Consider the following 22,992-nt stretch of genomic DNA (forward strand, 5'->3'; position numbering starts at 1 on the left):
AGAAAAAACTGTGCAGTCTTGAATAAGGCACGCTCCTCGCTGCCTTCTCAGTGCGTGCATGTGCATCCCTGGGCTTTCCTGTTTCTGTGGTCTGCCACCCTGTTTTCACTATATTTGTTTACATGTCTAGATCAGATTTTTCCCCCTAAATCTAAGCTTTTGACACCAACGTCTGAGCGATGGGGGAAAAGAGGAAGATCAAGCAGGACCGAGTCAAGCAAGAATCCTTAAGATGCGGTTTTATATTACGTTCTGTATTTGGGTGGGATGTTTCCTGATACGTATACTTCTTTACACATTCAGAGTGAAGAGAGCATTTTCTGAAGTTCACATCCGTCAGTAAACAAGTACGCTGATGCATCACCGATGCTGCATTTTGATGAATTCATTTTCTGCTCTGAAGGAGGCGAACATGTCGAGTTTCATCTTTCAGCGCTGAGAGACTAATCCTTAAAAAGTTTGGTTGGTTAAGTACCCTTCCTAACTTCCTGCTGATGATGGTCCGGGTTGATTTATGAAGCTGCTTCAGTCGGGCTGTTTTACATAAGGCAGAATCCGAACTGGTTCAAAGAGGCTGGCAAGAGGGATCGTAAATGGTGAACGATAACAGGACTCACTTTCTTTGGGGAAGGAGGGCTTAACAGGTACTTTTACTGAGTCTGGTACAAAAGCAGGAGCACATACTTTTTCAGACCATATCTGCTTCTAAACTGCTCTTGAAAGTGATGGATTCCAGATGGGCCGGGGAGACGTTCATCTTTATCAAGCGCCCTCTTTTTCCTCCTCCTCACTACAGCTAATAACACAACAAGGCCATGTTTCCAACATGTGCGGAGCGTGCCGATGCTAAACCAGCAGCAAACAATTTAGCAGCAAATGGTCTTTTAAAGAAGGTAATTAGTTGTTTGCTTCTACTGCAGAAAAAGGCCGGACTTCTTCTTTTTAAGCAAATACATTACTAATTCAACACAGGGCAACAAACAGGTTTTAGGATTTTACACAGAGAATGACTTTTGCTGAATCTTAAGTTGTTTTCACACATATGCACGTGCAATGTCGTTGGGAAAATGGTTTTCTACTCTACTCTAAGACTCAAGACGCCTCATTCACACACAATCATACAAGCAGTTTTTTCTATGCCTAAGCGCTTTCTATCCAACATTCACACACATCCATGCTCTGATGAACACATCAGAGAGCAACTTGGGGTTCAGTTTCTTGCCCAGGGATACTTTGGCATGCAGGCTGGAGCAGCCAGGGAATGAACCACCAACCTTCCAATTAGTGGATGGCTCGCTCTTCCTCCTGAGATGTAGTCAGCCCAGATCAGAATCAGGACATGTTTTCAATTTGTTCAGCAGGAGATTTTCATAATCTCCTCAGAGAAAAGATGCATTGTATCAAATTTAGCTACTAGCTAATTTTAATCTGCAGATCCTGGACAGGTCAAACAACAGACAGAAATTTATAAAAACACATCTTCAGTAAGCAAATTACACTAATATGATCACTTTTATTTAGGCTAAGGTTCTGTCTGGGTCGGGCGTGCAGGAGGAGAGACGCATGACGCATGCTCGCTGTGACTCCGCCGGATGCTTTACGTGCACTGTTCTCACTTTTTAAACTATCAGCCATGATAAAGAAATCATAAACACTAAGATAAAAAAAAAAGTTATTTAGAGTTATAAAAACACTAAATTACCCTCTAAAGATATTTCCCGAAGAGCTAGATGAACGCAGACGGACAGCTTGGTTCGGACCATGATGTCCTCCACAGCAGCCCGTCTGCTCACTGTGTCCCGCCAACAGATTCTTTTACTTCTGCTTCCTATGCTGTAAATCCAGACCGGCTGCCAACCGTTTGGCAAACTCAACACCCCCACCAGACGAGCCAGCATCACATGACCTTCAAACAGGATCTGTGGAACCCCCACACCCCTACCCACCCCACAAACCACCCCCAACAGCAACAACAACCATCACCTCCCCTCGCCATAAAGAGCGCATTTCTCTTCCTCCATTTCACAGCTATGCCAATTGTAAATCCTGCTCATCTTAGAAAAGCTCCCCCCACACTTTGCTTTTTCTCTTTTTTTGAAATGTGCTGCAAAACCGCTAATCTCTCTTTAATATGGTTTGGCCGGATGTAAATACCTTCGGACAATGCCCCTAATCTGGGCCAGCCTGACAACCTCACACCGTTGTGGAGAAGCCTGCCAGGAGGAGACGGCAGAGAAAAGAGGGATGGCTCGGTGGAGATCAAGGAGGAAGGGGGAAAGAGAGGAGAGAGAGGGGAGAGGTTTCCCCCAGCTTGTTGCCTCTATTCTTCTGTGAGCCTGAGCCGCGCCTTCTCAAAAGAGCCTCGAAAATCAAGTTAAAGATAGACGTTGCCTCTAAACATCCCGCCCCGGCCTGTGCCAGCCTTCACCCTCCCTTCCTCCTCCACCTCATCCCTCCTCGGTGGCTGGCCCTCTACTCAGTTGCGCTAACGAGCATCGGAAGCTACTGTACATACAGGGTATCCTGGCAGCACCCAATCGTCTTTGCTCCTTTCACCCCCTCATCATCACCCCCCACCTCGCCTCCATCCCTTCAGCCTCAGAATAGGACCGGGGTTTGGTCCACGGTAATTGTAATTCCAAAGACGAACTGGCCTAGTTTCAATTCAACAGACAAGTGTAAGAAGCTCGCCCCACAACGGCCAGGATGTCTGCGGAGTGTGTGTGTGCGGGCCTACTAAACAACATAATCACCCTTCCCCGAACAACGTGGAGGAACCAATCTGATTACAGCACAGCTTTGAGAGCTTTGAATTCATACGTCACAGCTTCTTACTCGAGTGCTCCTAATAGAGCGAGTAGAAGAAATTTGTTATACAGCATGCTGATTTAGTGCCACTTTCTGGAAAGTCAAATCACTCGTGATTTCCCAAAGACTTTGAGGAGGAGCGGGGGCAGACCGGTACTCAGAAAACACTTAGTGAATGTGGGAAATGATCGGAAAAAAGGTAAAACTCGAAAAATCTGAGCAAACGCATGAAAAACAAACGTTTCGCAAGAACTGAAAATGTAGTGTGAGAACTCTTTTCTTTTCCTGCTTAAATTCATCACTGTTCTTCTTCTTTTACAAAAAAACTCATCACTTGATTAGCAACAACACAAATGAATGCCCGCATGAACAGCTAAACATCTGGACAACAAACACGTTTACTGCACATCTGACCTGAAACAGAGTTTCAAAGAGTTCAAAGTGATGTCTGAAGGCGTCTCAGCTGATGGAAACCATCTCCGAACGCACCGACGGAGCTCGGGGAGATGCTTGATTCAAACATTAAACTTTGACCTCAGCTGACCCCGACCAGGACCCTACTCTGACCTCTCAGTGTGGCAAGTGTACTTCTGATACTCTCCAGCAGCGACGACCCTCCCCCGCAAAAACTCTGGCTCGACAATGATAGCAATGTGTGTGCGTGTGTGTTAAAAAGGAAAGTGTGCCTTAACACTGATCACAGTCCTCAACTCGAGCACTCAGACACACATTTACAAAACAAGCCTAAATCCTGGATCGCTCCGTGTCTAGTCTGTTCCCCTTGGCAACGGTGCAAACTTTGATGGCGGCGTTGTGCAGTCATCTGGTGAAGAAACCTACAGTAATCGTGTTTACTCTCGCTCTCGCTTAACCGACTTAACAAAGAGCTGAAAATTAAAACCTCAACTGGGGTTTTGGTAATTAGCCTATCAAGCATTAACCGTGTTTAGGTGAATTCAAATAAGCACAGTTAGAACCAGAAACATGTTGCAGGAGATAAATGTGTCCTAAGTAAACTTTAGATTGATGTCTTTTGTGTTCCTTTGGGGAATTTAATTGAAACTCAACTGATAGCAAGCAGTGCATACGTCAGCATTATTTGGTCTACTTTTGTTAACTCGTGTCCCAGGGTGGGTTGGGGGGGTTGGCGGTGTATGTTTGCATGAGTCCTGGGGTTGGGATCAGCAGGACGTGAAAGTGTTTACTGCTCTGTTTATGATGCCGTTTATTAGTGCGGCGGGACCGTGCGGGTCTCTCCCTCAGCCTGGTTCCAACCTGCCTCCTCTGAAACCTGCTGCTGGGCTCAGCCACATGGTTCAGATCACCTGGCGCACGGTCAAAAACATCCCAAGCTTTCTGGGCAACCGACCACTTCGTCACTTCGTCTCTCTTCTTCTTCTCGTCTTGCTCTCCCTATAGTCGTTTTTTTGTTCTCACTCTAACCTGACAAGGAAAAATGAGGAACATGTCACAGAGGACGTATCAAGATTACAGCTCCCTGCGGGTCGTTGTCTGAGCGTGGTGAAAGCCTTGAATGAAGTACTGTTAGAGTATGTTAGCTTATGAGAGCAGAGCAGGGGCAGGAAAAGCCCTTTAATCCCATCATCCCTGCCTCCTGCTTCCCTCCAGGTCCTGCCTCCACTCACAGCACAGGCTGACCGTAGAGAGCAGCCTCTGTTTGGGGCGAAGAACAACTGGAGCACAGTTGTCCGAAGACATCTACACTGTTACATTGTTACCACTGTACAAAAAGGCTTTTGGAGCCAGGGATAATTTTAAAAAGCCTGGATTTCATTTTAAACTCACCAATGAAAGATTTGCTTTTCTTAATATTTCTAAGTACAAGACATGGGCAGCTAATATTGCTAACTACTTAGCAGTTGCCCAGACAGCTTGATTTACTTGTGGTAACCAAATCAATTATCAGGATGGCAGAAACCTGTATGTGATCGCCTACACTCCTTTAGCATCCATTGGTGTTTCCTAAGACTACAGCACTGCATACACATGAAAAAGTTCAGTTGCATTCTTACTCGACCAGCACCAACTTGTCACTGAGCAAAGAATTCACACTTGACTCCAAATTTTTACAGTTAAACGGCTCATGATAGCTAAAAGCTGCTGCTGGTGGCGGGTTGAAGGCGGCTTTTATCTGGGAAAATAAAAATGAGAGAAATGCCTCAACAGTCTATAAAATTACAAATTAACTGCTCTTCCAGCCTTTTTTAAAAAATGTATTTCAAAGCATCGTCATATGAGCGAAGCGTGTTGCTGTACAGTTTTTAGAGCGCTGCTGTAGGTTGCTGGTATTTAGCCGTGCGCCGTGTTGCCTCTTTATCAGCTGGAGCTGTGCTCTCCTTTGTGGAAGTCTGACTTTACAGATTCTGTCAGTTAGAGGCCACCGAATCAGCAGGGTGTCAGAAAAGTAAAGATCGGGTTCAATTCTATCAGCGTTGTTGAAGTTACTCCTTGTCAGCCGAGGAAGTCGATAAAGGTCACCGATGACATCATAGCCCCTAACGAAGTCTGATGCAGGGTGACGCCCAAAAACGCAGCGAGTGGACATATTTGGAAAAACAAAGAATTAACAATATAAAAAATGAAGTGAGGCTGTTTCCTGGTTTGATTGTGACGGCAGCCAGTAGATAAACCACTGGATGCTGCACGGGCGACGGGGAGAAAGACAGCGCATGAGGCGAAAAGGCAGCCAATTAACACATCCACTGCGCTCAAAACTAACATTTCATGGGAGTTCTGAAAAAGGAAAAAAAAATCTGATGGTTTTTTAAAAAAAACAACATAAAAACAAATCTGGAGTCAGCTCTTCTGTCACTGCTCTGCTGCTAGCCAGCACACCGAGCGCTCTCGCTCTCTTCTTTCCAGGGAGGAAAAAGGCTTCCCTTACGCTCTGCAGAGGGCACAAGGCTTTATTATTTTAGCTCTCCTGGCAAAATAACATAAAGGGGGGGAGAGGGGCGAGGGGGAGAGAGGGAGACGTGGGAGGGAGTTTGGTTTCAATATTAGATGTGTCAGCTGCCCTGGATGCGAGGGAGCATTAAACAGAAGCGCATGCGAGGGTGTGAGTGGAGACCCCAGGTCTTTTATTTTTGGGTTTTTTGGGGGGGGATCAAGGCAGGAAATAGATGATTCAACCAAGAAAGAACGAAAGAAAGAAACTACTGCTCATGTATAACCTTTTTCAGTCTTACTGCATCACAGTCACCTGTTAAAGTAGAGGAGACGAAATAAAAGAGCAGAGGGAAAGACACAGAAGAAGAGGAAAGACACAAAGACCGGGACAGGGAAAGGAGGGATGAAGGGGAAGGAAGACAGAGGGCAGAAGAATATGAAAGAGACGCACACACACACAATCACACACAATCACAAGCAAGGAGGTAAGCTCATGCTGTGCAGTAACTGCTTCCCTCCCTCGCTCCCCGACACACACACGGCATTAAACACTGTCTGTTGGCTCTCTGGTTCCATTCACAGAAATGTAAATGGGGTGCAGCAGAGCCAGACAGCTCTGCTTCTGGTTAGTGGTCAGTGAGAAAGAAAGAAAGAAAGAGAGAGATGGACCTGTTAGGAGGAGGGTGATCAGAGCAAGTGGGAGGCCTGGAGTAAGCTTCCTCACCATGTGACTTTTATTAGTCTAATTATCTTGAAAATACACATTATTAATGACTCAATATGGTTTTGACTCCCGCTAACGAGATCCTTTATTATAAGTTAGACTGCGTGTCCTCTGATACAGCGGAGACCTGTAAGACAAATAAAGTACCTCCGCTTCATGGAGAAACACTGAGTGGACGTTCTGTATAGAGGACATAAAGACACACACATGAGTGCTGTATATATCACTGTAAGGATGAGTATGAGTGAGAACGGTGGAGTAAATGCAATTAAAAATGGTAATTGGTGCAAATAGAAGAACAAGAAAGTGGAAAGACAGAGGTAAGCTACTATTTGTGTGGCCCAGAAGACAAGTGGGGTACACAGGGAGAGTCTGGGGGCTTAATGAAGGGTGGGACATGAAGCCAGGACTGTGACTCTCTTGGTACTTGTGTGTGTCTGTGTGCTGGATTTCTTACAGCCCAGCGCACAACCTGCCATCTGTTTGACTCTGCCAGCAACAAAATAACCTCTTCCAATGGGGTTGGCTCAAAGCGCGCACGGACACACACACACTTACAGTCAGGTTGCTCACATACAAACACGTTTAGACATGCACGGTGTATATTGGGTACATTTTGCAATCATCATCCATCTTGAAGATTCAGGTGAGATTATGCAATTGAACCAACGGTGGCAATAAATCCACATGTCAGCAGGACAGAAGGCAAAACAGAAAGAGTGAGACAACTAACTTAAAAAAAAATCCTGTCAACCCATCACTTCACAGTGCAAAAATATTTTGTCAGCTTCAACTGTGGCTCCAGTTGACTAATCGCCAACTCTTTTTTCCCCGTGTGTCCTCCGAGAGCGGTCTTCCTGATATGATACAATGAGCCTTTTTGTTCGGCTCCATGTCTGCCTTATCTGTTAAGTATCTCAACAATTTCCTTAAGGGGAAGCTTTGTAATTAAAAGCCCGACCGTATGTCAACGCCACTGTCAGCCAGCGGGCTAAGAACCGCCCTGAACCGCAGCCAGGGGTAGAGCAAAGGGCATGCACAGGTGTGTACGAGGCAGACGAGTGTGCGTACGTGCTGCAAACATCATCTGTTGGAGAGAAAAAAAAACAGAAACAAAAAAGCAGGCAGTGGATGCAGGGATCAAAGAGCTTAGAAACTGATGGAGATTTGAAAACTTGCCAGAGAGGAGAAAAATGAGCAGATACACAGGAGGCTTTAAGGCTTAAAATGTTGTATAATATATGTATGCATTCAAAAATGGCAAAGAAGAATGCAGAAAAGGTGGCGGGGAGTTAGACGTGACCAGAACACACAGACGGGCCTGTCTTTTACATCCATAATTCATTGAACGGTGTGCAGAGAGGATTTCAAAGGGCATTAATGAGGTGTAATAATACATGCATAGCTGTGGCCTGCAGACACGGCTCGTACGAAGGCCGCGGGCTGACAATGACCTACTGATCTACAGCTGTCTGCTAATTTTTTGTCTTTCTTTTTTGCCTACCTAGTGAAGGTGCACCAAGGTGTGCATCCAACTCGTACCTGACAAAGACGGGTTTTCTTTCACACAGCAGAGGTCCCAACATACAAGGCGGTTTTTGTTTCACAGTATAGCACAGTTCAATCTGAGCATTTTCACTTCAGTCTGTGATCTGATATGAAAACCTTTAATAACATTTTGCTAAGCAACAGGCTTTTTCCACTAATGCTCAGCTGTGTGTTATCCTTGGAAAAACACTGCGTCTAGACAGTGCCGCCTAATGCATAACGTGCTTAGAAGGACGAGACAACACAACATGTTTTAATGTTGATTTAAATGATCAACTACCATTTATTACTCTTTGTTAAAAAACTGTGTGAATACAGTAACATGTGTAGGTTTACAGATGTAAAAACTGAACACTGGTGCCAGTGTTTGTATAACTGCAGAGAGTCTAGGAGAAATACCCCGCTATGATCCCTTGTGAGTTTGTTTGTAATGATTAATTCCCATCCACAAACGTGTCTGAAATGCCTACTGGATTAAATGCCTGACAGACTGAGGACAGAAGTGCCATTGTTTAACAAATCATCATTCAAAGCTTGTTTGGCCTGAACATTTACTCCATTTGCCAGAAAGATTTCTCGATAATGTTGCCGGGGAAATGAGCCTTCACGCAGACACTGTGAAAACCAAAATGTTGCTGCGGAGAAACACAACACAACGGAGGAACTTTTTACGCTGAAGTTGTGATGAATAGACAGCCACGCTGAGCCCACACATGTACAGAACTGGCTAATTACAGGCTAGCGATGTGGAGACTGCTCCACCATAAACAATTAGAAATAAACATAATAATAATATGCAAAATAAGACCAAGAAGGTACATGAGTATTGCTTTATGGCTTAAAAGAAAGAAAGAAAGTGCATCGGATGACTAATCGTCAACACGATCAGTGTCATTGTGGTGTGATTTAAAATAGATGCTTGTTAAAGATCAGATGACTTATTTTTAGTCACTCTCTATAAATAAAAAATAAGAGTTAAAAATAAGAAGGTTTAAGGAAAACTTTGCACAGCTGGTAACATGTGCAAACATATGAGCGTTTGACCTAAGTAGGTAAACACAAAGGCAACTAACAGTCCTCTTACATGGGCTGTAAGATCACTTACAGCCCATGTAAGAGGTGACAAGGAAAGGACTTGATGGTGCTAGAATGATAGAGCCAACTGGATTCTCCAGAGGGACATCTGAGCAAGAAAGAGGGGAAACTCGGACTGACCAGAAGTCTCAGGGACACTCAGGGATACTGGAAGGGAAAGAGCTGCTGCGGGTGGGTATTAATAATGATAATAATAATAAAAATAAACATCTGACTAGAGGGGTGCTTGCTTGAGGTAAACACAGAGCACGAAGAAGGGCTTAGGGGTGGATATAGAAGAAACTAATGTGCACTACAGCAGCACAGTAAAGCGCTTCTGCTGTGACAGTAGCAACATCCTGATTAAACACATCAATACATCCATTACAAAGATTACATAGAACTCTTCCTCCAGACATGAGGTGAGAAACAGCTGACCACACCATAAATGCTGACTGGAAACTATCTCTGTCCACACACACACACACGCATGCACGCACGCACGCACACGTATAGATCTGTTACCTTCAGGAAGATGCTGTCACCATCAAAGACTAACAGCACACATCAAAGGTTTTCGAAAGTGTGTAGAAGTTAGCGTGTGTGGAAAAACAGTAGGAAACAAGGAGAGGCAGAGAAGGAGAGTGTGTGTGTGTGTGTGTGTGTGTGTGTGTGTGTGTGTGTGTGTGCACTCATGCTTGTTTGTGTGCTGATGTGTGTGTGAACTGTAGAGCATGAGCGTAAATCGGCAAATGCTGAGGTTTTAACGAGTCGCCTAATCACCCAAACACCTCCTGCTGACATTTACAGTCCTTGCCGGTGGGGTGACCACACACACACACACGCTCACACGCACACACATTTTCAGTCTCTAAACGGGACAAACAACTTGCTTTCTTCCCTAGTTGAAGGACACGGTGACCACACAACCACGGTGCGTCTTCCTCTCGCTCATGCGGACACACATTTTCTTCTTCTGCCTTCTTTTATTTATAATGTCGCATTAACTGCAGACTCTGCTTACGCGAGAACACAAATGTGCGCACACAGCGATGCAATGGCAAAACTGAATGTGCATGTCTGCTGATTCACATGTGCCGTATACTTCCATCAGAGCTCCGCGGGGATATCAGCAGGGGGTGTGTGTGGTCAGTAAATACTCAGGGGAGGTTACGAATAACACACACACACACACACAGACTCTGTTCTTTGTCATCAGTCTCTCACATCAGTCAACTTGGCCTCTCAAACTTTTTTTTTGTCACAGCAAATGACACCAGCTCTTGGAGAAATAAACAACGCTGCGCACCGAGACAACTTAATGGAAACGAGGAACTGCACTTCACTCACACACACACACACACACACACACACACACACACACACACACACACACACACACACACACACACACACACACACACCACAAGGCCTGCTTACCTCACACACACATAAATAAACACCCAGAAAACAGCTTGACTTTAAACAGGATTTTTAAAGACCCACTATATTACCATTAGATGACTTTTTAAAGGGTAATTACGACCTTTTTTTCTACTATGATCTATTACTGTTACTTGTTAAGAAGGCATTGTGGCAAATGTTTATGCTTAAAAATAAAGCGGTTTTCTTCTATAACTTCTATCCAGCAGCCAACAGAGGTCAGTGATCACAACCAGAGTTCAACCAAAACAACTACACGCTTTGAACATACTGAAAAAAATCTGAATTGATATTTAGAGGCCAGCTGTAAACCTTCAAGGGCATATTTGTCCTTAACACCTGCTGATCCTGACACACACTAATCCACACACTTCCCCCCAAAGTCACACAGTGCCACACACGGAAAACACAAAACCTAAGTGACAACTTTGCAGCCCGGTGTTGCGGTTGCTGAGGGGAAATTGTGCCATCTGCCAGTAAACAACAGTCATTTTACCCCTACTGCTCGTCCATCTGTGGATGTGGGGAACTCTCCTGGAGGCCAGAGGGCCACGGGGGAGACAAGACGCAGGCCAGAGACGCCTACGAGGAGCAGTCCCAACTGGACAGCAATGAATTGTCAACACTTGAGAAATTTGTCGTCAGTGTGTAATATTACTTAATTCTAAAAGGCATTAAAGTTCTTACTTTTTTAAAAATCAATTTGAACCTGAAGTTTGGGGATTTTTAATAGTTTTACATAAAATAAAAATGTAGATTCAACCCTCAAATGCAATGGAATGAAATATCACAGAGTAGTCCTCTTAGTCAAAATAAGGGTGTGTCTGATGTTCCCTTGTTGGTATTTCTGCATCATCATAGTAATGTTGGTCCAGGATCAACATTGAAACTGACCAATCACGTTGTTGTGATGGAAAAAAGGGAAAACTGTTTTTTTTATATTAAAGTCTATTCTTGAACCAATGATACGCATTTTAAGTGTATTCTTTATTAATTTACACAACACAATAAACATGTTATCAAGTTAGCTTGATAACTGTCGGTTTGCTAGTGGTTTTTTTTAGCATTAGCATTAGCTAAATTCTTGGCTAATGCTAACTCAATGCTCAGATAATGTCATTGATCACTTTTAAGATGACGCTTGAACAAAACCTACACAGGGATATGAGATCACGCCAAAAGAACCAGCAGGAGATGCAGTATACATACCTAAAGTGTCGATTTTTTTGATGCTATATAGCATAACGTTGACATTACTGTATTTACTACTATGACTGAAAGAAAAACAGCTAACAACACTTTCATGACAACCACCCCCCCCCCAACATTAATTTGTGCCAGATATTCAAGTGAAACAAATCTCAGAAATAATATCTAGATCACAACAGGACTTCTAAGTCTCACGAAGGCTTTAAAGACAGTACCCACTTAATATCAGACGTTGGTGCATTCGCAGTTTCTACACCGGTCAGTCAAAGGTTTTCTTTCTTTAGCCCAAAAATATCAACTGAAAATTTTTATATTTGATCTGATTTGGCCCAAGATGTGTTTGTTTTGGACCTGCAAATAGGACCTGTAAATGTCCCACCCAGAAGAAATAATACAAACTTTAGCAGGCATAACAACTTTAAGATTTGGTTGAAAAGCCAAATGTGACCAAAAAAAGTCTTTTCAGATGTCTGAAAAGACATTTTAAGAAAAAGATGCTGCTTTACATGCAAACCCACTGTGCAATTTGGATCAAAAAATGACATTTAGATCAACCTCATGTGCCTACACCCTCATCAGAAACACACGATCATAAAAGGACCTAAAGGAGTATCGCCACAACCCACTTAATCTGTTGAGCTAATCAGCCACTCTAAAACTACAGAGCACACCATGTCTATTATCTTAGGGGTGTGTGATCATAAGGCGCTATAACAATCCAGAGGACTGAATGAATAAAGTTGCCATGCAACGCACCATTGAAAAGGAATTAAATTTACATGTAGATGTAAATAAATGGGCAAATACATCTAACCTTCATGTAGCTGTCCTCCACTCAAAAAGAATTGTGCCCAAAAATGCTGGGAGCTTAACAGCGAAAGCTCAGAGCTATTTAGATGTCTAGCAAAACCCATTTCTTTCCAGCAAGTTTTGACTGGGTGGGTAATTATGAAGGTGAACAAAGAGTCTCGCGTTTTCAGTTTGATTCTAAGGTAAAAAGCTTTCCACTGCACCAGGAAGCGTCCTTGGCAGAAGCATCGCTGCACGTGTTATCACCACAGCTATCCACTTGACATCAGATGAATCATCACACCCCAACATTAGGAACTTGAAACAATATCCTCCTCAGAGCCATGGGCTCCGCGTGCATTTGGCTGCAGGTACACGAAGATCACAGCCTGAACACCCGCCACCCAGAGGGGGGTAAAAAAAAACACAGACACACACTCAGCTTTTTGGATGATCCCACGCATGAGAGACTGTGATGGCTTCCAGCAGGGAAGGCAATCAGGCAGACAGAATCACACATTGTCTTTCCTTACATTATGTGTTTTACACGAGAGAGGGCGGGGGACAAGTCTCTTTTTAAGTCACTGGATGCAGAGGATAATGTGGCTATTTAGCAGTTATCTCTCAAAGCTGTGTTCATTATCACTGATCAGTAGATTAAGTCCCACAAACGCAAGTCTCCACTTTGGTGACTTAAGTCCAAGTCTTGAATCTCAAAGTCTGCATCTCTGCTCTGACCTCAGTTATTTGGGCGACAGCCAAAACAAACTGTACACACAAAAGCAGCAGTTAGAAAAGCTGTAATACCACGATCTTTTACACACATGCACACAGTGTCTCAGCTTGCGTAAGACAGCTGGGCCCTCTCCAGCAGGCGCCCCGGCTCCTCGTCTTTCTTAATGCGCTGTACCGTGTAAAGAGTGTCAAAGACTCATTTTAAATAACCCTCACATAAAAAGGAAAAAAAAAGGGAGGGGAGAGAAAGAAGTGTTGGCTAACGCCTACGAATAAAGATTACTCTGTGTTGTTTTTTTTTTTCTTTAATAGCAATATGGAGAGATTAAAGCAAACGCAGTCAAAGTTTATTTTGGATTGATCTTTGGGTATTTCTCTGCCTCGAGAACAAAGAGGGAAAATCTCGCTAAGCTCAGCGAACCGAGAAGAGGCCAATTAAATCCTCCTCGGACAAAAAACGTCATAAAAATTTTTTGTTGAAAAAGAGAAAGGACTCCATTCGCATAAAAAGTAAATGGGACTTTTAAATACCATTATTTGAAGTGATGAACACAGAAAAATTAATGTCTTTCAAAGAACATGGAAAAGAAAGCAATGAACAAGAGTGCACAAGAAGCACTGTTTAATGACCTTTTCTATCCTTTCAATGTAAAGCCAACATGTGAATTATTCAAATCACAATTAAAAAAAGGAGCTGGAACCACTCAGAGTTTGGTATTTTTTAGCTAATAATATAAATCACAAAGCATTAAAGGGCATCTTCGCTCAAATTGTTCTCTAAAATGATGTTGCAATAAGTTTGAGGCACAAAATTCAAAATGAGTTTTCTCAGCGTCTTAAGCAGACGTAAGACAATTAATAATGTGGCATCAGCAGTGTGGGGTTGGATGTCTGTCTCCTACCTGTGGGCTGAGCAGTGGGCAGCCTGGCTGGAACGACGGTGAGAGGAAGGAGGAGAGAAAGCCAGAGTGAGCACCACAGAGCAGTCATTCCTCTGGGCGAAGAGGTCAGACGCAGAGCAGCGAGGCCCGACTCCAACTTAGACAACATCCTCCGTTCGCATACTGTCCAGCAGAAGGGCGGCCGCAGATGCCGCAAGAATCTGTCCGACAGCTCCCCACCACGGACCTGAAACAAGCAGCCGAATCAGTCAAAAAGAAGCCAGGATGTCCATTGAGACTATAAACACAGAAATCAACACAGTCTGAAACTTAAAAAAACCAACAACAAATGGCTGTACATTGAACGCAGTGCAACAAAGCGCCTTGGGGTCTGTGCATATGCTAACATGTTTTGACCTGAAATTCCACACAGATTTTAAAGATTAGACTGGAAATCCCTCTTCAAAGTTTTTTCTTAGAAACTTTCTCTGAGCACCTGGTTCTTAGGATGGGAAAACAGAAATTCCGACATACGAACAGCTCAAAATGAAAACTTCAGTACCCTACCGTGAGTTCAGATCACAAGTTCAACAATCAATCAGTTAACTTGCTCATTGTTACAGAGCTAAACAGCCTGACGCTCTTTTCCCGGGGACTCTTTTCTGCTCGACAAAGTGACCCTCCATTATCAGAGTGCTCGGGAAGCATGGACGCTACAGAAAGGGATAGCAGAGTGTTCAGCCCCTAAGTTTTCCCGAGCAAGGAAAAGTTGGAATGCCCAGTGAGATGTGAGTGAAATGCCCAAAAAAGTAAAAGAAAAATCTCCCCACATGAGCACACGTAAACGCACATGGTACCACTATTAACCTAAACGTCAGAGGGTCTGTGAATCTTCTGAATACCTTTGGTTGTGGGACGTCCACCTTAACACACACACTCCTACAGAGACGTTTATTGAATACACATGCTAACATTACAGAACGAGCTTCACTTGCACACACTGAGGTGTATTGCACACAGACACACAGTCAAAAGAAAGGTTGTGTTGTCTTAAGTCTTAACAGTACTGTTTTTCTTTCCCTTGCAGGACCTGTGACCCACTCCTCGCTTAGCACAACTGCGAGGACGCATTTGCACGTTATCGAGCTTCAGTAAAGAAAAACACAGACTGGGGACACTTCACAAGACACACGTGGATAAATAAAGCAGCACACACACACACGGTGTCCTAATTTAAACAGTGCCACCGCACCTTTTACCCGTCAACATACTTCAGCCTTTAATGTTCTCCTTATGAACTCCCAGGAGTCCTTCTATTCCCGTCTCAGCCCATCCTCACCTTCTTACAACACGAGACGCCTACATGCTGCTGAGGTTTGTTTATACAGCACGATAAGGCCTTCGCTCTCAGGCCGTGGAGGTGGCTGATTACAGGCCTCTCTAAATCTAAACTTTTGTTTTCTCTGGCAGGCACAGAAACACACACACACACACACGGATAAATATATACATATATATATATATATAAAAAAGTAGCTTTTTACGAGGCAGCACACTTGGAGAGCTGACAGGGCTTCAGAGTTGGTTCATATCAACCCGTAGATCTGTTTAGACAAGTAGCATGACAGCCTCTCAAACCATGTGAGAAGAAGATCGAAGACAATAGCAGCATTGACTTATCTGGTGTCAGGTAGGGGTTTAGACTAGGCCAGAGTCCACGGCGAGTGTTTGAATCTGAAGAGCAGCAAAGTGCTGCAGTGTAATTGATGCATTTAGGGTGAAATAAATGACAGCCATGTGCAAGAGCAGTAATTAATGTGTGCCCCTTGTTACACACAACTACCTGATATCCTCACTGAAAATGAAACCCTCACATACAGCACAACCAGCTAAAAACACTTTGATATCACTTAACAACCTCAAATAGCTGAGTAGAAGAAGAAGAGGATGTAATATGGATCCCAAAGACCCAGGGAGGAGTTCAAAGCCACAAATTTTCATGCTAATATTTTCTTAAAGCATGGCAGGGAAACACAACTACGGCAATGAATAAGGCATGAGCATTAATCATGCAGGACTATCTTCACATTGTAATAGCTCAGGGGCGGAAAAGCGCTTCAACCCGGGTTCAAATCCCTGTCATCCCTCTATCCTCAGTGAGGAGCGACGCGAGGAAGTCACATGCTAGTCACACCTCCATGGAGTGTCAGCAATCTTTAATAATTAAGTCGGATAATCAGCGGCTGGGGCCGGATCAGCTTTGTGTTCTTGGGGGGGGGAGGGGGGAGGGAGATTAGAGGTTTTTTTTGGAGAGTGGAGCCAAGTGGAGGTTAGATGGGTAATAAAGAGACACACAAGTGGGTCATCTTCCTTTGCAGCACACCTTTCTCTACTCCAGCTTTTTTCTATTGCAATGCAATGCATGTCTCACACCCACCATCTCCCTTCTGCCTGTCCTTTCACGACTTCTTGTCTGCCTTCATAGCTGAGCCACCCTCTCTTCAGAGCGCTCGCTCGAACGAGCCCTCAGGTGAGAAGAGATATTGATCAGCTGAGAGGCAGAGGAGAGTTAGGCACTTCAGAGCTGTCAGAGGTTCAGGGGTGACTCCGGGCTCAGCTCACCTCGGGCTGACACTCAGACGGGCGGCGTCTCGTCTGAGACTCAGCCTGCACATGGAAAAAGATCTGAACACCAGGGCTTTGTCCTCTGTGTTAAAGCAGAAGATACAGATGGACAGCGAAGTCCCTTTTGAAATTATAAAGACTACATGAAGTGCTGTTAGCAGACACTGGGGGACATTAAATTGTTATAAATAGTACTAAGGTTGGTATAAACTCAGCTTTTACTACCTCAGACATGTGAGAACAGAAAGACTAGAGGTCCTTACATATATAGGCACAAATTTTATATCAGAGGTACAGTGTAAAGCTCAGATAAGGTCACATAAGTTTATTTTCTTTAAATAGCTGGAATATGAAAGCAAATGAGTGTTTGTGCATGAAAGTAATGATCCTTTTTCTCTGTCAAATTAGACAAGCTGAAGCAGATTAATGAACCCTTCTCTTTATGAACGAGAAGGAAAACGTAAAGGCACTAAACCAGGAGCAGAGCGATGGTCTCGGGCCAATTTCACTAATGAAAAGAGGCAATCAGAGTCTCATTTGGAACCGAAAGTGTCTGAGGCTCGCCTCTGATTGAAAAAGCTGCACACTGGCACGCATTATTTCTCGGGTCAATAGATACAATTAATTTGGAGCATTAGCACAACTATTATCGGCCGCACGCTTGTTTATGACAGCAATTTTTTTCTTTTATTTTAATAAGCTAAAGCAACAGAGCCCAAATCTCATTTTCAGCGTCTCTCTCGCAGGACCCTATAATCTGCTAATTTTCTTCGGGTTGGGAGTTGACATGGTGGGAGTCAAAGCCGAGCTGAGTGGCCAAAAAGGAGAAGAAGAAGAAAAAAAATCACCATCTGAATCCCATTGATGCGCATGTGTTTGAAGAGGGGATGAGTGATCTGCTGCTGAGGGGAGAGAACCGCACAGTTCATTCACTGAGAGGGAGAGGAGGGGGGACAATCCGCCGCTTTCTAACTTCAGAGATGATCAGAGGATTTGGGGGAGTGCGGCTCTGTGAAAGAGATGTGCAATTCATATTTCAGCGCCAAACCTGAGAAGACGTCACTACTGCGGTGAGGAGAAACGGCGTGCCCATCCTAACGAGCACGGGGATGGCTGGATTTTTTATTTATTTATTTTAAAAAAACAACATCATAAAATCGGGATAGGTTCGATTCATTCTGAATGAAGAGCGAGCTCACCTCAAACGAAATCTGGCAGGTATCACCACAAACCACCCTTTGTGTAAGGATAAGCGTGCGTGATTTCATTTGGCCGCTTTCTTTCTAAAACACTCAGTTTCACAGTTTCCTTCATTCGTGGATTTTTCTGTAAATATTGAAAAACTGGAAAGGGTGAAGGACTTTAGCGCAAATTACTTTTTTCCCCTCACTGAAAAATCAACTGGAAAGCATACACGTTTCCCAACCCAAAAATGTTTTACAGTATTTTTTCCACTCGTTGTTTTTCTTACACCGTGTGTAATTTCAGCAACACACACACACACCTTCACAAGCTATAACAGAAGCCGCTTTGCGCTCCTGCTCCAAACCCGTGGCAATAGATTTGCGCACTGACTGTTGATTCCTCCAGAGTCTGCTGACACCGGCCAGGACGCGCCAATTGCGCACGAACAGGGACCTCCACGCCACCTGTGCTGTGGCACAGCCGCGGGGCTGCTTCACGACTCACGCAGTGTACACAGTGCTCAAAGCTCTAACCTGTCCACATCTACAAGGAAGTGAAGCTTATGTGAGACTTATGTGTCTGAGTCTGCGTAACCTGCTTGTAAATAATAATAATAATAATAATAATAATAATAATAATAATAATAATAATAATGATATTTACCCACAGTATCCCGTTTTGACAGAAAAGATCAGCCTTCAGATTTTAGATGGCACCAAGCTTTCCTTTAGTGAAACAGCCTCTAATCTCCAGTAAACTTCACAAAAACCCACAAAACTACTTTTAAATCCTCACGTTCCAGCGCTTGGAGAGCAGTTTGGCGACAGTGGAAAAAAAAGAGTCACAAATCCCCCCCTCACGACTTGAAGACGAGTGTCTTCGACTCGGGCACAGCCACCGAGAAAAGCCAACTTCTCTCCACTAAATCCCGTCCTCCGCCGCGCGCTGCTGTCCGCGTTGTCCAAAGTGTCCAGTCCTCCAAAGTCCGTTCATCCTGTCCTGCGAGGGGGCAGAGTGGACGAGGCGGACGGGGACGCGGGATGCGCGGTTTCTTTGCGTCTCCTCCAGCGCAGATGCCAGTTTCGGTGCGTTTCGTCGCTTCTGATCAACCAACGTAGAGTGGTGACTCTTCTCCTCTGCTGTCTGTGAAGTAGGAGTTGCAAGGTGCTGCCGTCAAGAGTGCACGACTGGCAAACACGAGGAGTTCCCGGTTTACTTTCAAAATAAAATCCTTGGCTCGGATCCGATGACGCATGCTGTGCTCGGAGGCACTCATTCAATTATGAAAATGCAGGGAAGGTACCCACTCGACAGCCTATGAGCAATCTGCAAAGGAGCTCTGTAATGCAGCAATGGTTATATCGTATCGTTTCATGCACTTTAGTACTTGAATAAGTGTGTACTTAAATAAGAGTCTTTATTATGTTTTTCTGTTTTTTAATTGTATTGTTGCTTAATTGCTCACATCCTGTCATCATTGTTAAGTTGTGAATCAGTGTATTTGATGAAAATCTGAATGCATTCTTCAATAAATAAATATGTAAATTTAAATGTAAAATGTGTTAAAATGATATACCAACAGAGCCATCTGAGGAGACAAATAAGTGAAACACAGCTAGCTGTCGTTAGCAGCAAACTGGCACTCAATTAAATCAGCCTGGCGGACTCAATTGAGTCATCAAAAAGAGTCCTATTCAATTAGGCGACTAGATATCAGGCCTTTATTTTGAAGGCGGAACCATCGTGTGTACCATTGTGTGACGCTCATCTCTCCTCTTGAGTCCACGATGCCTCCCTCTGCCAGCCTGCGCGCCGCTGGGACAAACAGCAGCAGCGGGGGAAGGGCGATCAGATTTCGGCGCGCCGCCCCTCCGGGGTCCGCTAGAGGCAGCCGGTGATGGATGGTCCAAGCGCCTCCCATCTCTTTCTTTCAAACTTGAGAATCCTGAGCTGCTTTATGAGCCCCGAATTTTTTGTCTGACACTCAGCGTGGGCACAGAGGCACCAGTAGATGGCTCTGAGATGTAATGAAGACAAGCGTGCTGTATGGAAATGAATACAGTGACTGACCGCAGACTTTTAGTTATCTATAAGAGTGAGGGGGATCTCAACCAGTTCCTTTCACTGAAAAACTTATACCAGAAAACGTTTTTGGATCAGAAGTTTGTTGAATTTATATTTTGTCCATCTGAAGTCCTGGATATAGCAAATATGAGAAAACCCCCACTGTAAAATATTTTTAACTTATTTACCTTTTTTTTTTTTTTTTTTTTTTAAAAAGGTGGGAAACTAAATAAAACACACTCTCGTAAAACACCCACCTTTGTGAGCTTCTGGTGTAGCCAGTGTTCAAAAAGCTTCTAAGTAATACTGATGGCTGCCATCACTTCTTTTGCTCGTCTCCCTGACTGTTCCCGATGATTCTCACTATCAAAGAATGTTGCAGCCAGTGGTTTTCTGGGTGCATGGTGCATACAGCGTAGCTCTGCGTAAGCACCATTAAAGCTGAGGGATACATGCCAAAAGCAATGCATTTTCAGTAAGCTTTGCTGATCTGAGCCAGACACTGATCTGTCCCAATTATCCTGAAGTGTGGTGGTGGCATAAGCTTAAACATTTTTGAGAATTTAAAAGAAGTTTCACAAAGTATGTGAGACCAGAGACACTGTTATCAAGCAGTGTAATTAAACTCTTTGTCTTGCATCTGCTGATTCAAAATTTACTGCCTCTATTTTCCACTGTTAAACATTATTAAATATGTACTTTTCCCTTAAGTAGGTTTATTGCTGTCTAATAATTACAGCTTACTGTGGAAACTGTAAGTCATGCAATAATCTGTCAGAACTGTCATTCAAGATTGAGACCAGCCAATGCAAATGTTTGACCAGTCAGACCCCAAAGTGTGCTGAGTGAAGAGCAAATTACCATTAACCACCCATTTAATCTGCCATATACCGCAGCCTTTGGCTAATTACCGCAGTCAGGACAGAGGCGATAGCACCCGACTCTGCGTCAAACAACACACCAATTACCGACATCTCTTAAACTGTGTTTTGAGAAGGCAACTTTATGACACCATAAAGCGCAGCAGACCTCTGCTAAGTGGCTGCAAGGAAGGTTGAGGAGTGTGCCCCTATTTGTTCAGCAGAGGTGGGCTCCTCGGCAATGATTTGTGACAATATGTGTCAGACGTGCACGAACTGACATACATGTGAGAATGAATAAAGGTTTTTAGACATGGATCTAAATTACACACATGATATAGATGTTTGGGCGCTCTAATATTTGCTCATTGGCTTTAATAGACAAAGAATTCTGCTTTATTTTGTATTTTTCTACATACATCATGCATACAGGTGATACTGTACCCGTGCCCGACCTCATGGGAAAGTCAAATGGTGAAAGAACAAAGAGGTCCTCATTAATGTTGGTGAAGACGAAGAGCGCAGACTAATGATGAAGGCCAGTCCCGGTGACCCTTCGTACTACAGTGCTCTGTGAGAAACGCTGGTGGGAGGGAGGCAAGCTCGGGAACAAAAGCCAGTCGGTCGGGAGGAGAGGTCATACAGATGGTGAGAATGCTCAGTCAGACAGCTCAAGTACTGATGGGCAAACTGACCAAATGACCTCTTTGTGCACACACACACACACACACACACACACACACACACACACACACACACACACACACACACACACACACACACACAAACACGCACACACACACAAACAAAGCTCCTCCCAGCTCCCCCACGACACTCTAACTTCTAATGAACTCACACAAACATATGTATTCACACACATAATACACCCCCTCCACCCAAACACACACACATACAGACACTTACACCCCACCCTCCACCCCACCCCTCGAGGGAATAGATCAGCAGGAGATGAAAGGTGAGGCCTTTTCATTTAAAATGGAGTTAAAAATTAAACAACAACAACAACACTGAGTCCTTAGAGTTTAACTTGATTATCCAAAGACTGGCATGCCCAGAAGAAACTGACAGCCTTAATAAATTCTGTGTTTTTCTCTTTTTTTCTTTTTCACCCATTACATTATTCAGCTTATCACGGCACATATTTTCACTGATAACCCCGAGTAGCCAGCAGCACTGATTGTTTTCTCTTTGGGCCTCGTCGCAGCACACTGCCTGTGTGGGCAACAGCCAATTGACTCGCACTGGCTTTGTCTGTAAGAGGTGCACAAAAGCAGCAGGGCTAATCATTAACACCGGAGTTTCGGGCCAGACAAAGATGCAGCACAATGGGAGGGAGTTGATCTCCGAGGTCACTTCGCACTCCACTCGGCAGTGCTTTCTTGGTCCTGCACATACGCTAGTGACCAACTGCTGTCGTCACACGCACCCGCTAACATACTGTATATCAGCGGCTCTCAACAAGGGGGTTGTGACCACGCCAGCGAGACACTATATGACTCACAGGGGCTGTGAGATGAATGATGGGATTGGAAACGAGAAAAAAAACGGTTTTATTCTGAGAGAAAATGTTCCCAGACACAAAGTATGTGAAACCAGAGACAAGCGCGCCCAAGCAGGCGCAATCCAAAAAGGTCAATTATCTGGAAGCGAGGTTATACAAAAAAACTGGCTTCTAATTTTATTTACATTTTATACACAGCCCCGACTGTTGGATATCTGTTTGACTTGTTGGAACTTGTAGCTTTCACTTCAGTTTTATCACTAGCTGCAAATCGTGCCAGAGATTTTTGAGGCCATTTATGTGTATTGAAAACAGTGGTGCTATGCTGCTAACATGACAGCTTGTCATCAGGCTCTGTTTCCTCAGATCTCAGTGCAAACAGGACAGCTTGCAGCAAAATCACACGTCGGTGCATTTACATAATTTACATTAGTTCAAGAAGTATGGGTGACTATTAATCCAGGCTAATAAAACAAACAGTTTTGCCAGGTTCATAATAAGCACAACCTATTTACTATTTACCATGATCAGTGCAACCAATAGAGCTTTGCCTCGCCTTAGTTTCACCTGCAACAATATAATACTAATACTATTTTTTAGATCACAAAATAATTT

General features: G+C 43.9%; 1 protein-coding gene across 1 annotated transcript in view; it reads right to left on the reverse strand.

The window, feature by feature from the left end:
* The window catches only part of fgfr3 (fibroblast growth factor receptor 3), a 63,637-nt gene extending 44,658 nt beyond the window's left edge, over nucleotides 1–18,979 (reverse strand). The window contains exons 1-2 of the mRNA XM_063497985.1: nucleotides 18,595–18,979; nucleotides 14,143–14,368 (exon numbers count right to left, since the gene is read on the reverse strand). Of these exons, the coding sequence (XP_063354055.1) occupies nucleotides 14,143–14,290 (148 nt within the window). The 5' untranslated portion in view covers nucleotides 14,291–14,368; nucleotides 18,595–18,979. The remainder of the gene's footprint in view (nucleotides 1–14,142; nucleotides 14,369–18,594) is intronic.
* Nucleotides 18,980–22,992: the final 4,013 nt, after the last annotated feature.

The sequence above is a fragment of the Pelmatolapia mariae genome, linkage group LG16_19 (assembly GCF_036321145.2).
Source record: "Pelmatolapia mariae isolate MD_Pm_ZW linkage group LG16_19, Pm_UMD_F_2, whole genome shotgun sequence".
Classification (NCBI taxonomy): Eukaryota; Metazoa; Chordata; class Actinopteri; order Cichliformes; family Cichlidae; genus Pelmatolapia; species Pelmatolapia mariae.